We start from the raw sequence: 15,560 nt of genomic DNA, 5'->3' as shown, positions 1-15,560 counted from the left end.
GTCATTTAAATGTTTATCTAGTTATTTTAGTGCACTATGAGTGGTCATGGGGGAGGCCCTTATCAGCAGGAACTTACAGCTACTTCAAAATCTATGCCCTCCCTCACATTTTCCATTGGGCCAGATTGGAGTGTTCGGCAGGCCGAATCTGGTCCCGGGGCCCTATGTTTGACACCGTCTGCTTTAAAGAAATATTTTTTACCTACTTAAGCACTGATGTTAATAAGTGATAGCTTCCTATGTTTACCTGAGAATAGTCATTAGTGTACATGTTCAGGAAATGTTACGCCCCCATTTAAACTATATTTGAACTTACATGTGACTGGAGGTATTTGTGAGTCGGTATGTTTGTTTAAAATGAAAGCTGTATAAGAAATCTTCAATAGAATCACTTGTAGTAATCTCTACAAAATCAGAAATATGTGTTCATGTGCTGATGACACCACAAGTATAGACAATAGCATGTCCTCAGGAAAAAAACAGATGAGAAACAGCACACTGTGAGCTACAGCTGTCAGACTGTAAGATACCCAAATGCAGATTTTAATAAAGTTTTAAGCTGACTATTCAAACACAGCTGATGGAAGAAGAAAAAAAGGACTCAGTTTCCCAGACTCATTTGCGGTGTTACATCAGTCAACCAATGAAACTGTCCTGTGGAGACACCTTCCTATTTTGTGGTGTCAAGTTGACGTGAGTGCTGCATGAATTACTGTCACAGTTAAGCCGGAGACTAGAAGGCAACATCTGGAAATGGGTAAGAACGATCTTGATTTTGTACTCAAAAGTAGATGCTGTTTACATGTGTTGCTTTATGAACGTATAGAAACGAGTTAAACACATCATTTTAGGGATGATTTTAGTTCTTCTGAAGTTTTTTATAAAGACACTTTGAAGATTTTTGCAAAAGTAAATTCATGTTCATGACATTCATCTGTGACAGAAGCGACTGTTAGACCCAAAACGTCACAAAGTGTCACAGGAGTTCTCGCTGGCTTTTAAAGTGCCGCAGTTAATCTGTCACAATAATGTGACTCCGATCGATATCTGCTTCAAACAACAAGCGCGTGTTTTATGTGAAGCTAAGTAACCTCTGAGAGGCAAAGGAACGTTTTTTAAAAACAATATGTCAAAAATATTTCTCCAACACTCAAAATGGAGAAGTTCAGGGCTACTGAAAGCAGAATTAAAGGTTCAAGCCGCAGCACAGGAAATAAATGATCTCAAAAGAGAAGCATATTGGTTTTGCACACAAATGATATCACTGTGGGTGGAGGGCTTCATGGTATTGAGCTGACAGTTTGTGAAGAATGACATGTCATTCTCAGAATTGCATTTCGTTCCCAGCCTTGGTATTTTCTTCTTGTTTGTTTGGCTTTTTTAACATTCATATTATTTCCAGCTACATTCATAAATTCCTATATTTTGCAGTCCTGAACGTGGAAGCACTAAAGTAAAAGTTAAACTGTTGCCAGGCGAAATATCACAAACCACTAACGTTCACGTTAATGCAGGGCAGGCAAATGAATGAAAGTGCCTCAGTGGATTCTCATCTTGCTTGAGATTATCTTGCCAAAATACTGTCGTTCTTGTGTCACAATATCATACAGTGCAGCGTACAAGTGGTTGTGTTCATGAGCAGGAAGTGGTTTTGCAACCTGTGGTTTTATATCACACCCAGTTGACAATATGTTCTACAGATTACTGTTTTTCTTTTTTTCCCCCTGAACTTATCAAACATTATAACTGTTGACCAAATTACAAGAACAGTGATGAAAATCACCTTTAATATTATTTATGAGGGATGCTTTTAAATTTTGATCAGATTGCGCACTTCTACCCAAGATATGTCTTGAATTAAAAAAAAAAAAATCCAAGGTGGCTCGGGTAAATTCACATACCCAAATGACTCGATTTTTGTTGAGTTTACCGTCTCTGTCTCTTTGAAGCTCAAGAGGACCAGAATGAAACGTCACAACAAACGGCAGCCAGTGACGAAGAGAAGGGGACCGCAAAGCAGGTACTAAACTCTGTCACTGCTGATAAAATGACAAAAAAAAAAAATGACAGTTGGTCTTCTGGCAGCCGTCTGGGCAATTTCCATCAGTTACAGTTAATCAGTGACTACAGACATGACTACTCAGAATGAGTTATGTGTTGTGTTTTCATTTCCCCTTTTCAGTGGATTTGAGTGGCGATTTTTTGAAGTGCTGATTATGTGCGTACAGTCGTTTCATCTCTATGGTCGATTATGAAATGAGTAAGGAGGAATAAGTGATTCTGCTTTGTTTTCTGAGAGGCCTCGAAAAGGCGCACACACACACGCACACACCTCACACGCCACAATATTTCGTTGCACATAAAGAAACTGCGGGAGCACTGCCACTCACAGCCGCTGTTCTGGTAAGTGAAATGAGAGGAACAATATGAGAAACACAAATTAGCTCATGAAATTTCCAAAGCTGATGTTAGTTGAAAGCATGGTGGTTAATGTGGTGACTTCTGGCCTGACGATAGCATCAATCCAGAACGCCGCTGACAATCATTGTGAGAATTGTGTATCAACACATTGACATCAACATCACCCACACAGTTTTCCAAAAAAAAAAAAAAAAAAAGAAAAAAGACAGAAAAAAGAGAAAGAAAAGAAAATTCATCTGTGAAAATCAACCGAAAGTTTCACGATGATATTTGTTCTCTGGTCTTGAGTGCGATCTTCAGCGCAGGGGCTTCATTATGTGGCTTACAGTGAAGACATTTCCTGTAGGCGATCATTGATGCGTAAACCTGAAAGTTTTGTGAATCAGATCTAAAATACGATGACTGAAAACAGCCGAGCTGAATTCTGTGCAAGATTCCAATCACCACTTTCTCACATTTTTAGATGAATATCATTGCGCGCGCGCATTCTGCCGCATATTCAATCAAAATCCCCTGATTTGTACAAATGTGGCGAGAAAAGCAGGTCGCCCGGGGTGCTCTTTTAGGTGGTGCAGAAAATATTGCCTATGAGAAAACCTGTAGAAAACAGTGGAAAGTCAGAGCTGTTTGCTGCTGGCTGGGAACAGGAGTGTAAAGCCACTGAACTGTGACTCAGTTGGGCTATCTTGGTTAGAGGCCTGCACCTTCACTATTACTCACTCTAGGGGTTTACTTCTCGGAACCAGGAACCACATAGAGGAACTTGATTCAATATGAAACCGCCTCTAGCTGTTTTGTTGTACAATGAGTGCCACAGAAATAGCAGCTTCTATATGTGGTGATTCAAAGTAAAATATTGACAGCGTCCACTGCGGTATCCCTTGACATCCAATCTACCGAAATTGATCAAATGCAGCTGTGATGTGAGATCTCACATTTAAATAGATGCTGTAAATTCCAAACTCTTTGTTTTCACTACGAGAAGTGACTATATCAGCGTTTGTGATGTATGAACCAGTGTTTACACAGTGTGAGCGACACTGTGAACAACGGAAGACTATCACACCCAAGGGTTCGTTTTTAGCTGCCCTTTTTTTTTGTCCTTCTTTTTTTTTACTTCAACAATAGAAATATCATCTGAGCTAAAATTAAGCAACAGTTTCTCTTCTTGAGTCTCAGCTTTTTGAAATCTTTTGAAGCGACGGTTTTAATTCTGCATGCCTTTTCTGTTTCATTTCTGTTTTCTTGCAAACCACAAATAGTGACATTGTGAATTTCCTCTGCTGGACTTCTGAGTAATGTGAACTTGACGCCAAATTTCTTGGTATCTTAAATTCCTCGTTAGTGTCACTGACACTACTTTTGCAGAAACGTATGCGATTTTTGGAGCTCTTGCAAAACAACATATTTATTCACCTACTGACTTGCAACGACTCTTCTCTTCTTGGCTCAAGCTCATTTTACTGAGTGACATTTGTACCAGTGACTGACAGCTCCAGACCAAAAACCCCACAAGTCTGCTGCGTTCTCTCCAGACAGGATGTATAGCGGTTATCTATTGAAAGTAGCGGTAAAACCCTACTCTCTGATTTTGACGTTTCATTTCAACATTTGTGTCTCATGAGACAACTCTGCATGTCGTTTTTCCCATTTCTCTCACAGTACCTTCAGCTGTAAAACAGTGGACTGTGACACATTTACAAAGCATACTAATGTAGTCCTTTCATGCATCTGTTTCCTCTTACTGTAGGCTTCTCCTGCTGTTATTGAGATTCACGACTCTACAACTGAATGTGAAGATGAAGGAAGGGCCAGTGTGGTGCAGATGGAGGAGAAGGCATTTGTCTCAAGTTTGCACTCTTTTATGAAGGAGAAAGGTACACCCATTGAAAGGATTCCTCACCTGGGCTTTAAACAAAGTGAGTTTACTCTATTATTGCTTTTATATAAACACATTAGTAAAATGAAATTAGAAAAAGAAGTAGATTATTCATGTGTGTGTGTCTCCCCCCCACTCTCAGTTAATCTCTGGAAGATCTACAAAGCTGTTGATAAACTTGGAGGCTATGATTCAGTAAGTACTTTATTTAGCTTATGTAACAGATGCAAAAAAAGGCTTCACTGCTGGCGGGCTTTTAAGTGGAAATGAGCTGTAGGTTTAGGTGCTAGAGATGCAGACAGCGGCGCTGTCAACACATCGCTCCCCATGCTCTGTTTTCTTTGATGTTGACACTGTGGCATAAGTTGTGAGAGTGAAACTCATAATGAAATGGAACTAGATCGAGGCTCGTGTTGACCACCGTTGCTTTGTCCCAGGTTGTAAATACACCAATATGAGCCACCTACGTTAGCACAGGTTTAAAATTGAAAGTGTAATTTCAATACCGAAAACTAGCAGACATGGCATTTAAAGGGTAAGCAACCACTGCCCTTCCTCAAAAACATTTTTACAAATAGATCTATAAGTAAATATTTTAGGGTCCAAGCACCTGAGGTACAAAAATGAATAAATTAATTCACACAAGCGCAGTCTGCTAGGTGTTAGTCCAGGTCTAGTCTCTGACTTGGACCTTTTAATCACACTGTTGCTGCCTTGGTATGTTACACAGAACTAATACAGGGGTGGACAATTAACTTTTCCAAGGGGCTCCATGATAAACTGGGACTTCCGTGGAGGGCCACACCCTCACCGGAGTCCTATTTTTAGCCTGCCCTTTCAAAGAATTAATATCGAGCAGAACTGACTCCACCTTATTGGTGAATTTCCTTGTTTCTCAGTTTCTAATGTACCCCCTTGGGGAAATGAATTGCCTGTGCACTAACAAGTGGCAGTGCACCCATACCTGCAAGCATGTTGTTAACTGTCAATCCTCTTGCCCAATTCTGATTTTAATTTTGTCTCCAAAAATAAATAAATACAAAATTGAGGATTTGTGGTTTGAATGGACCAGTAGGTGGTTACATCCATCTTTTATATACAGTCTATGGTTTCATGATAGAAACAGCATAAGATTAGGATACCAGATACTGCCATCCTAGTGGGAACTGTTTAAATAGTGTAATGATTTTTAACTGTTGTACACGTTCATTTTTGTCAACAGGTGACAGCACGACGCCTTTGGAAGAAAGTCTACGATGAGCTGGGAGGAAGCCCCGGTAGCACCAGTGCAGCTACTTGCACTCGCAGACATTATGAGAGGTGAGGATGACTCTGTTTCTCAAGAACCTTTTTTGGTTCAAACACTATAAGATCAGCTGAGACTCAATTTAAACTGTGCTGCTTATGTGACAGGCTGGTGCTTCCCTTTGAGAGGCATATAAAAGGAGAGGAAGACAAACCCCTGCCTCCAAGCAAACCACGAAAGCCATACAAGAGAAATTTGGATGGCAAGATGACTAAGGCAGAAGGGAAGAGGAAAAGAACTCATTCAGATAGAGACATTGATTCAGAGGTAACAAATTATAACTCTGACAAAACACCTAAAAGAGAAGTGTTTGTTTATATTGTGTTCTAAAATCCCTCCTCCTCTATGTCTTTCAGTTACTCACCCAGAGAAGTCCAGAATCTTCCTGTCAAAGTGAAGCAGTAATTCATCCTCACTCTGCTCTCTGGGCTGACAGACACCACACTGAGCCAAACAGAGCCACCAATAATGTCTGCCCTTCTGTTTACCTTCTCCCCGCATCCAACTCGTGGATTGCTCAGTTATCGACTGCAGCCGGAGAGGTCATCTCTCCTCTGGAGAAAAAAAAGAGAATGGCTCAGGCTAGCCTCAATTTGCCGCCCAGTTCTCAGAGCGAGGATAAAGAAAGGCCCTCCGTCATCCACTGTTCCCAGTCTCCAGCCAGGGCTTCTTCCAGCAGAAACTGCAACTCCTCTGATGGCTCCCCACTCCCTTTATCCTCCTCCTCTTCCCGCAGCCCCTCCCCTTACTCTGTTTCATCAGAGGAAGGTCCAGCAGGAGGTGAAGATAAAACTGCATCAAGCTCAGAAATGTCCCAAAACGCTTCTGTCAAAAATCCATCGGGCCGCAGTGACGATAGCAAGACTGTTAGTAAGACACACAAAGAACCTAAAGGACAGAATAAGGATGTTTCTCAAATCGTCTCTGACTCGATTAAAAACCAAGTTAAAGACTGGAAGTCCTACAAAGGAGCAAGCAAACATTACCTTTATCCTTTCCAGCTACCCACCACATACTCTGTGAAACCTGGCTTTTCTCCAACATCTACCTCTAGCTTCACCAGAGTTATTCCAAAATCTGGCAATGTTCTACGACCCACTCCAGTTCGGCCAAGTACCAAAGGCCAAACGGGTAGGTTGCTTCAGCAGGACGACTCTCTGACTTGTGCAAAGAGGATGTCTCTGTGGCCCTGTCAGACAGAGAAGAGAGAGAAATCCAGGACAATGCAACAGAAAGTTTCTCCCGCTCAGCAGAGCCTGTCCTATTCCGCCGCCAGCATGCCGTTGCCGTGTGTCCTGTCAGGCTACGAGAAAACAGCCAGAGACTCCAGGCTCCAACCTCCCCTGCCCCCTTCATTTATCCCCAGCAGAATGAGACTACCTCCCTCTCAGCTAATGTATCGCAATGTACCAATGGGTCCACCTCCCTCTGCTCTCATCGGGTCTGCTTTTTACTCCTACCCCTACCCCATTCCGCTGTTAAATCCCCAAACTGCATATGCCATTCCTGCCATCAGTCCCATTTACCCTCAAAAGTTGTGACAAAATCACAATGATAATCACAAAACAAGACAGTGGGTTGTTGCCCAGTTGAGTATTGTTGAGGCCTCCTGACATGTTTTAAACATTAAATATTTTCAAGTTATTCCAGTTGAGTGACTGTATGGATCCTGGGGATTAACACCGAGCAGTGACAGCTGCAAATATTTATAGGAGCCAGTGAATCATGTTGAAGACTTGCTGTCCAAGTGCACCTGAAAGGTGCACTACTTAAAAAAAAATTACAATATGCAATATTTCTTTAGCTGCTACACTAGGATCAAATAATGTAATCTGTCTAATATAAATTTTGGAAAAACAGATTAAGGTCAGTTATTTTCAGTTTTAATTTCTTTAGATTTTATCTAGTAAATTTTAATGATATGTTGCTATGATTATTAAAATGAATTTTATATTCAATTCAGGTCAAAATTGAATATCGTCAATTGCACAGTTTCAGTATTTTGTTTTTGGAAACAAAAAACTGTCTAATGTTCCCTGATGTACTGTAGTTATGTCTGAAGATTATTATTATTTTGAATGAATGTTGGTCAGTGTTTGATATAAAAAAATATCTATATTGTTCTCATGTTATTCAAGTCTATTTAAACGAAAGACTAAACCAGCCAACAAATAAAGAGAAAACATGAAAACATATTTGTTCTTTTTGTTCAGTTCAATCACAGCACTGTAAGATTGTGAAAGATGAAAGCTTTAGCACTAGGCTCTCTCCTCCGCCTTCTTGATATGATGTTCTTCTGCTTTCCTGCCCGCTGTATCTTCGGCGATGCTGTTAGCTCTTTTTCGTAGCGTCCTGATGACACACAGTTTGTGCTCCAGGGGGTGATGGCAGTCAAACCTTAATTAGAAAAAGTTGCATTTCCTGAGAAAATGCAGTGTGAATGCCTTGTAGTGGAATCTGCTGAAAACAGCTGAAAAAGCAGAAGTTTCAGCTGAAAAGAAGTAAAAAAGCAAAAATTGCCACAGGTCAGATTTGAACCTGTGCCAACTGCTCTCAAAGCAGCTGCTCATCTCACTGAGCAGAAGAGGCTGAGATTTGTGTTTATAAGAGGTGAAAAGCTGAAAATTCTGCTGAAAAGAGGTGAACTTTTTGAACTTTCTGCTGAAAATAGATGAAGAAACTGAAAATTCTGCTGAAAAGTTGTGCTCAAAACAGGTGAAAAAACTTTTTGCTGAAAAGACATGAAAATGCTGAAATGGATATTAGAAAATTTGCTGAAATCATAAAAACATTGCAGATATGTAATAAATTGGCAGAAAATTGTAGTGTGGTCCATTCATTTTAATGGGCCAAAAAATGGCACAAAAAGTTTAATATTTCAAAAAGTATAGCAGTTATGAGCACCAAAAGATATAGCACACATCTGCAGAAGGAGCAGAACAGTTTAAAGTTCGAATGGTGAAAATCAGTTGAAAACTGAGGGAGGAGTTAAGCGGCAAAGAAACGGAGCAAGTAGAATAATAAAGGATCAAAGAATAAAGAGAAACAGGATCACAATATTTTACGTTACCCATCAACTTTTAAATGTCCCCCATTACTAATGGAAATCTCACAGTCTAAGAAGGCAGTCATTTTTCATAACCTCCATGGTGATCTTGATGTGTTTCTCCACCAAGTTAATCTGATCAGTGAATTGTGGTACATCCTGAGGTTTGATTTTCAACCAGGTGTCATCCACATACCTGTACCAACGACTTGGGGGTGTTCCAGGGTAGGATAACAGAGCCCCGTTTTCCACTTCTTCCATGTACAAGTTGGTCACAGTGGGTGAAACTGGGGAACCTACGGCACACCCATGTTTCTGCTTGTAGTACTGACACTTGTATTTGAAATAGGTGGAATGAAGACACAGTTCCACAAACAAACACACTTGGTCGGTGCTGAGAGTGGTCCTGCTGCTGAGGTTGGGGTCATCCTGTAATCTCTTATGAACTACCTTCACTGCTTCAGTGACTGGAACACAAGTGAAGAGAAACGTAACATCATATGAGACCATTGTTTCATCTGCCTCCATTATGACATCTCTAAGCTTCTCAACAAAATTCAAAGTGTTCTGGATATAGTGTTTAGAGCTGCCTATTAACGGGTTGAGGATCAAAGCCAGAAACTCTGAGTTGATCATGCAGACAATTGGTCTTAAAGGTACACCCTGTTTTTGTATCTTCGGTAAACCATACAGACTTGGTGTAGCTTCCCCTGGGTGTAGCCTGTGGTATGAGGTCTGGTCAGCAGCATTGTCTTAATCTAAGTGCTTGACACATTCTATGACCCTTTTCCTGTAACCACTACCTGTGTCTCGATTCAGAGCCTCATAAGTATTTTTGTCAGTGAGCAGTGACAAATTCTTCTCAATATAGTTTTTCTGTTATTTGTGTTTGCTGATGTGCATTAAGGAAACTGCAGCTGTCTGAGGCATGTGGTGAGAGCTGCAACCTTGCAGGTCTGATGTAGTCCAGATAAGTTCAGAGGATGCTGATAGCGTGCAACACTGAACATCACTATGGTGGCCGCAGTGCAGGCAAAAAATATGAAAGAACTATGAAGCAAGTGCAATGAGGAGTGATGAGAAGGAGCAAATAGGACAAATGAGATACTGCAGTAAGGTTGTCTGAAAGAGCTGCAACGAGCGAAGCAGATGATCTCTGAATTCACACGAATGAAACTGCAGGCTAAGAGCCCAGATAACGTGTAGATCTAGCTCCCAGTTTGGATTTGTGAGACAGAAACCATCTCTACTTTTAAGATTAGCTTTAAAACCTTTGATAAAGTATATAGTTAGGGCTGGATCAGGTGACACTGAACCCTCCCTTAGTTAAACTTCAATAGGCCCAAGCTGCTGGGGGACTTCCCATGATGCAATGAGCATTTCTTCTTAATTCAACTCTATTCACACTCTGTGTGTTTATATGCTGCTTTGTATTTAATCATTAGTTATTTTTAATCTCCGGCTCTTTTCCGCAGAGTGTCGTTTTTGCTTCCTCCCTCCCCACTCATCCACGACCACTCATGGCACAGCCTCCCTGAGGGGTTTCTTCCCATTAAAAGGGAGCCGCTTCCTCATAATGATTAATCTGATTGTTGAAGTTTATTTTTATTGGTTTTGGAGTCTTTACTTTACAACACAAAGCACCTTTACTGTTTACTGGCAATTAAATTTTATCAAATTCAATGACATGCTGATTTAGGAAATCAAATTGACTTCTACGGCATCAGTTATGTCTTTGTGTGTTTGTAATAATCACAATCTTTTGGTATTTCTTGAGTGAATATGCAGTACCCTGTCCTGTCACTGTCTTTTATACAGTGTCTATTATATTATGTCTATTAGTGGTATGGGAAGCATTTCTATGAGGGTTTTTCTAGATCATAAGTAATGCTTGTGTTATATATTTGATAGTATTAGCAGTAATTATCTGTAAATATATAAAATATATAATAAATATATATATAAAGATATCTCTCGCAATATAAGCACAATAACATAACTACTAATTATGATCCGTGAAAACACAATAGAAATGCTTCTCCCACCACTTTCTACCACTCTAGCATTACTTACAACAATCTTCAGCAACATGCAATATTTTGAGTGTATTGCTTGTATTCACAGCACGTGCTATGTAGAGAAGATTCCCTCAGTGGTGCATTTCAGGAAAAACCGGGCTCATTGAACTTTTAAAGTTTGCGCTCCTGTAGCAGAAAATCCTCAACATCCCCGATCAATATTCTTCCTGAATGTCTAGAAACGAATTTACTGTATTTTATTGAATGCTCCGTCCAATTATTAATAAAAACTATACTAAGCCTACGAGAAGGCTTGCCTGACAAGCTAAACTCGGGGAAACGAGCACAATGTAAATCTCGCGAGAAGAATCCCAGTGGCGCGAATAAACAACGAGTTTTTCCGCTAACTTGTGGCTGCTGTGACAGTAGTAGTCGCATTAGTACATTTTTTCTCATATTATTCAGTTTTAATTGCTCTATTTTTATTATTAATTTATTTTTAATTCAACAGATATTCTGCGTTTTGGTGAAATTTTGTATTTTTACTGAAAACCATGTCGGACGCTTTGTCTGACGACGGCAGCGACTTCAACCAGGATGACACCCAGGAGGATGTTATGACCCCGGCCGAGCTGATCGCTAAACTGGAAGAAGTAGGCCAGATTATTCCCCTGACGTGCAGACTCTTCACCTCTATTAGATATTCAGCACCGTCTTCACTGTTGTGTCCGTGTGTGTCGCCCACAGGCTTGGCTAAATGAGAAGTTCTCACCGGAGTTGCTGGAGAACAAATCAGAGGTGGTGGAGTGTGTGATGGAGCAGCTGACTCATATGGTAAACTACCCGGGGAATACCTCCTGCTGTGGGTTTCTAATGTTCAGTGGCATGCATGGTTATAGTTGAGTTTCTGAATTGCAAAACAGCAACTGAAACGCGAAGGACTGCAACCTATGACAATGTGCATGACTGATTCAAATGCAGCAGAGGGAAAACTATATTCAGTACTGTGCAAAAGTCTCGAGCCACCTCTCACTTTTTTATGTTTTTTATGTTATGTAGTGAAATTGATGCAGAATATAAGGCAAAAGCAAAGTTAGTACAAGTCTAATGAGCTTGAAAGTCCATATTCCGTATGACCACCTTTATGTTATACACAGCCTGAACTCTCTTGGGCAAGCTTTCTTGTAATTTCTTTAAGTAATCTTTAGGAATTGTTCTCCAGACTTCTTAAAGGACATTAAAAGCTCTTTGATGTCGGCTGCCTTTTGTTCTGTTCTCTGTCAAGATGATCCCACACTGCTTCAATAATGTCGAGGCCAATCCATGACTGATAGTGTTCCGCTGTGTGGGGTTTTTTTGTTTTTGTTTTTTATGTTTGGGGTTTTTTTTTTTGTTGTTGTTGTTTTTCCCATCCAGGTATGCTTTTACTGCATTGGCAGTGTGTTAGGGATCATTGCCATGCTTAAAAATGACTTGTTTGGAAAAAAAAAACTTGTCTAGTTTGCACAATTTTATTTAATGGCACACATGCTGAGATATACCAAGCTGATTCTCAGTGAGAATCATCTTGTTGGTGTAGAAATATAATTTCATACCTGTAAAATGTTTTTTTTCTTTGGCATTTTTAATAGATTCAACTAAAGGAGTGAAAAGAAAGAATGTGTTTTTTGCTACAGGCTCCCAATAGCAAAGTGCCTAAAGTAGCACGTTAAAATAGCTTCTTTGTTAAGTTGTCTGTTGTTTTTGCAGACGCGTTACTGGCTTTTCCTTCGAATTCGGTGCCTTTTCGTGCTCGGATGATTCATAGGTCAGTGTTAAGTGGCTTAACAAACAAAAATAGGTGCATTCCACCTCTTCTAAACTGTGAATTTTTTTTTAACCCATAAGAAGCAAAAGATTGTAGAAAAAGACCCATTACAATTCACTAGAGCTCAAAATGCCACTTTATACACACAAATTAATTTATTTTTCAGTGTGAGTTTAAAGAAAGTAATTTCCTCTTCAGTGGGTCAAAAAACATCAAATGTTCAAAATATAGAAGTTGAATTCAGGAATATCTGAGATTTCTTCTTTTTGTTCGTTTACTTGAATTATTACAAAAATGTTTTAATTTCTTCTGTCACCTGACAGATCAGCACTTCATTGCTGGTTTTCTTACTATTTAGTTTCATTAGTATGGATAAATTGATCTATAGGAAGCCCTGCAATTGATATCAAGACTTTGATGGTAATGTCAAATGTGTAATGTGGTGGTTTCAAAATAAAATCTCAAACAATTCAGGGCAATGTGGTTTGCTCTGTGACAAACTACTAACTAAAGCTGCTGCCTGTCAGTAGGACCTTGATTACATTACTATACATCCAGATGTGGAGAGTCATTCATTTCAGATGATTAGGATGGTATTAACACTGATATTCAAACATATCCCAGGGCTGTTGCTTTTCTGGTCATTCTGAGTAGCCCTGAATAAAAGGACCCTTTAATTTCTGACAGTTTTGTCACCAACAGGAGTCCAACTTGCAGCGGGTGAAGAAAGGCGATGCAAAGGCCAGCATCCATCGTATGGAAATAGACAGGATCCGCTACGTTCTCAGCAGCTACCTGCGCTCTCGTCTGCAGAAGGTCGGTTGGGTCGGCGCCACAAAACTGAGTTTTCGCTAAGTTGGTGACATCTGCCTGACCTTTTGTGCTGTTCATGTCTAGATTGAAAAGTATTTCCCACATGTCTTGGAGAGAGAGAAGTCTCGGGGTGAGGGCGAGCCATCTCTGCTGTCGCCTGAGGAGTTTGCTTTTGCCAAAGAGTGAGTGTACTGGAATAAAGTCGTTTAAATCGCTGCGGTTCTTGCAACACTTGGGAATTTTTTTTAAATCACATGCCAACACATCTGGCTTGCAGGTATTATGCCAACACAGAAAGCTACCTGAAGGCTGTAGCACTGAAGCGCATGCCAGCCAATGTACAGACTATGGATATGCTCAAAGCAGGTAAGGTGTCGTTCTGTGTCTAAAATGGTGATACTATTAGCCCATGCAGACAAATGGTGACATTTGCTGTGACATTTTTACTGACCATTGCACTGGATTCACCACTGTGTATCCTAATGTTAGTGCCTGAGCCCTGCCTGGACTCCTTTGTGTTTCTGCGAGTGAAAGAGAGACAGGAAAACATCCTGGTAGAGCCTGAAACGGAGGATCAGAGGTTTGTTTGCCAATATTTCTCTGGATGTGCTATTATTTAGGCATCCAGTAGGTGACAGTGTTGCCTTCTTGCATTCGCTAACCTTTTTCTGTATAGATACTAAACTGATAAAATCTCCACTGTGTCTCTTCTATCAGAGAGTATGTCGTGGATCTCGAAGAGGGCTCTCAACACCTAATGCGTTATCGAACTATAGCTCCACTTGTGTCAAGTGGAGCTGTGCAGTTGATATGAATGCAAAGGTCAGTACCAGTGAGCCTTGACTGAGGCATCTTTGTCATTAACTCAATACTGCCCTCACACCCTCTTCTACAGGCATCTAAAAATTCATTTCTGCAGCTCTTACATAAGCCATGGCTTTGCGTTGACATCTGGATTTATTTTTAGTGCTTACTTTTTTCTCTTTCCCTTTTTTCCCTTCTTGAGTGTTCATTGTCTCTTGGCAACAGATAATAAAAAACAGCATTGAAATTTTAAAGCACCATGATGTGTTTACAACAAATTTTAGTTGCCATCTCTAAACTAAACTACTGTTAACAGTCAAGGGCAATTAATAGTGGTCTTTTATATGTTGCAGGTTGCTTGTTACTTTGGATCCAGGAGACATTCCTGAAATAAAGACTGCACAGAGATCACATCAGGAAGCATGCCCTTCATCTTCATCTTTCATCCAGAATAAGGACTGACTTTTGGGATGTAAATATAGAGATGTTTGCAGCACCATGGGACCAGAATTTAATTCTGTGGGGGCGGGGGACACACAATCGAGGTCACTGCCAGCGGAAACTAAAAGCTGTGGATGAACCCTGTTTACTAAACTAGGTTTTTTGCAGCGCTGAGTTTGTATTTTTGGATCTTTTTAATCATGCCATGACATATGCTTTGTTGTGTAGTACGTTGGTGTGCGTGTGACTGATAAAGACAGCTCTGTCTAATCTGTTTATTCATTACTCTTCATGTTGCTTCATCCAAATGATTCATGTTATTGGATGATTTCTCAGCTGCTCCATAACCGGATGCATCAGATGACCCGACGGTGAAATTTCATCAGTTCACTTGGCATCATAATGCCTTCCATCCTGTGCTCATGCTACATGTGCATGCCTCTTTGCAAGATCAGGGTTTGTTTGCTGTGATTTAAGGACATTCACACTTGAATTAACATGCTTTAATGTCATTGATTATCCTGTTAATGCTCACGTAGCTGTTGTACATCGTAACATTACTCTTTTTCACATGTTGAAAGTTTCCTTTTTGACTTTGCTTTAAACTTTAACCTAAAAGATGTTATGAGAACATTGTTATGTAAGTGTTTCAGCGCGAGCAATCAGTGCTTATTGTTTGCCTTCACATAAATTCACCAGTAATTAGAACTAATAAGGGATTGAAAGAGTGGGCTTAGACAGTCGTCTTGATTACTCTCTGTTGCTAACTCTTAAACTGCATTCATAGAAGACCTGGAGAAGAAATGTTACTTGATGTTCTGATTATCACACTGCTGTCATATAGTGTGGGCCTTGACCTGGTAAAACCAGGAACAAATCAAGTTGATTTAGATGTCTGATAGCATACAGTGTGGGGAACGGGCCTGTTATTATTCCTATTAAAATGTTGGAAAATAAAGTAAATATTCCCTCAGGCATCGAAGATAGTTTGAAATGTGAGTTGGAGAAAAAAATTAAATGATTGT

At 40.1% G+C, this 15,560-nt stretch overlaps 2 protein-coding genes across 2 annotated transcripts; both read left to right on the top strand.

The window, feature by feature from the left end:
* Nucleotides 1-644: 644 nt before the first annotated feature.
* Nucleotides 645-7,801, top strand: arid5a (AT-rich interactive domain 5A). Its single transcript, XM_026188883.1, has 7 exons — nt 645-757; nt 1,950-2,020; nt 4,172-4,340; nt 4,443-4,495; nt 5,523-5,620; nt 5,714-5,873; nt 5,963-7,801. The coding sequence occupies exons 1-7, from the start codon at nt 754-756 to the stop codon at nt 7,145-7,147; spliced, it is 1,740 nt and encodes a 579-aa protein (XP_026044668.1). The 5' UTR covers nt 645-753; the 3' UTR covers nt 7,148-7,801.
* Nucleotides 7,802-11,032: 3,231 nt separating this feature from the next.
* Nucleotides 11,033-15,510, top strand: gins4 (GINS complex subunit 4 (Sld5 homolog)). Its single transcript, XM_026187965.1, has 8 exons — nt 11,033-11,323; nt 11,418-11,504; nt 13,180-13,293; nt 13,375-13,472; nt 13,568-13,656; nt 13,780-13,870; nt 14,008-14,112; nt 14,448-15,510. The coding sequence occupies exons 1-7, from the start codon at nt 11,225-11,227 to the stop codon at nt 14,102-14,104; spliced, it is 675 nt and encodes a 224-aa protein (XP_026043750.1). The 5' UTR covers nt 11,033-11,224; the 3' UTR covers nt 14,105-14,112; nt 14,448-15,510.
* The last annotated feature ends 50 nt before the right edge of the window (nt 15,511-15,560 follow it).

Source organism: Astatotilapia calliptera, chromosome 12 (genome assembly GCF_900246225.1).
Source record: "Astatotilapia calliptera chromosome 12, fAstCal1.2, whole genome shotgun sequence".
NCBI lineage: Eukaryota > Metazoa > Chordata > Actinopteri > Cichliformes > Cichlidae > Astatotilapia > Astatotilapia calliptera.
Note: the sequence above shows the minus strand (reverse complement) of the source record. Positions and strands in the feature narration are given on the sequence as shown.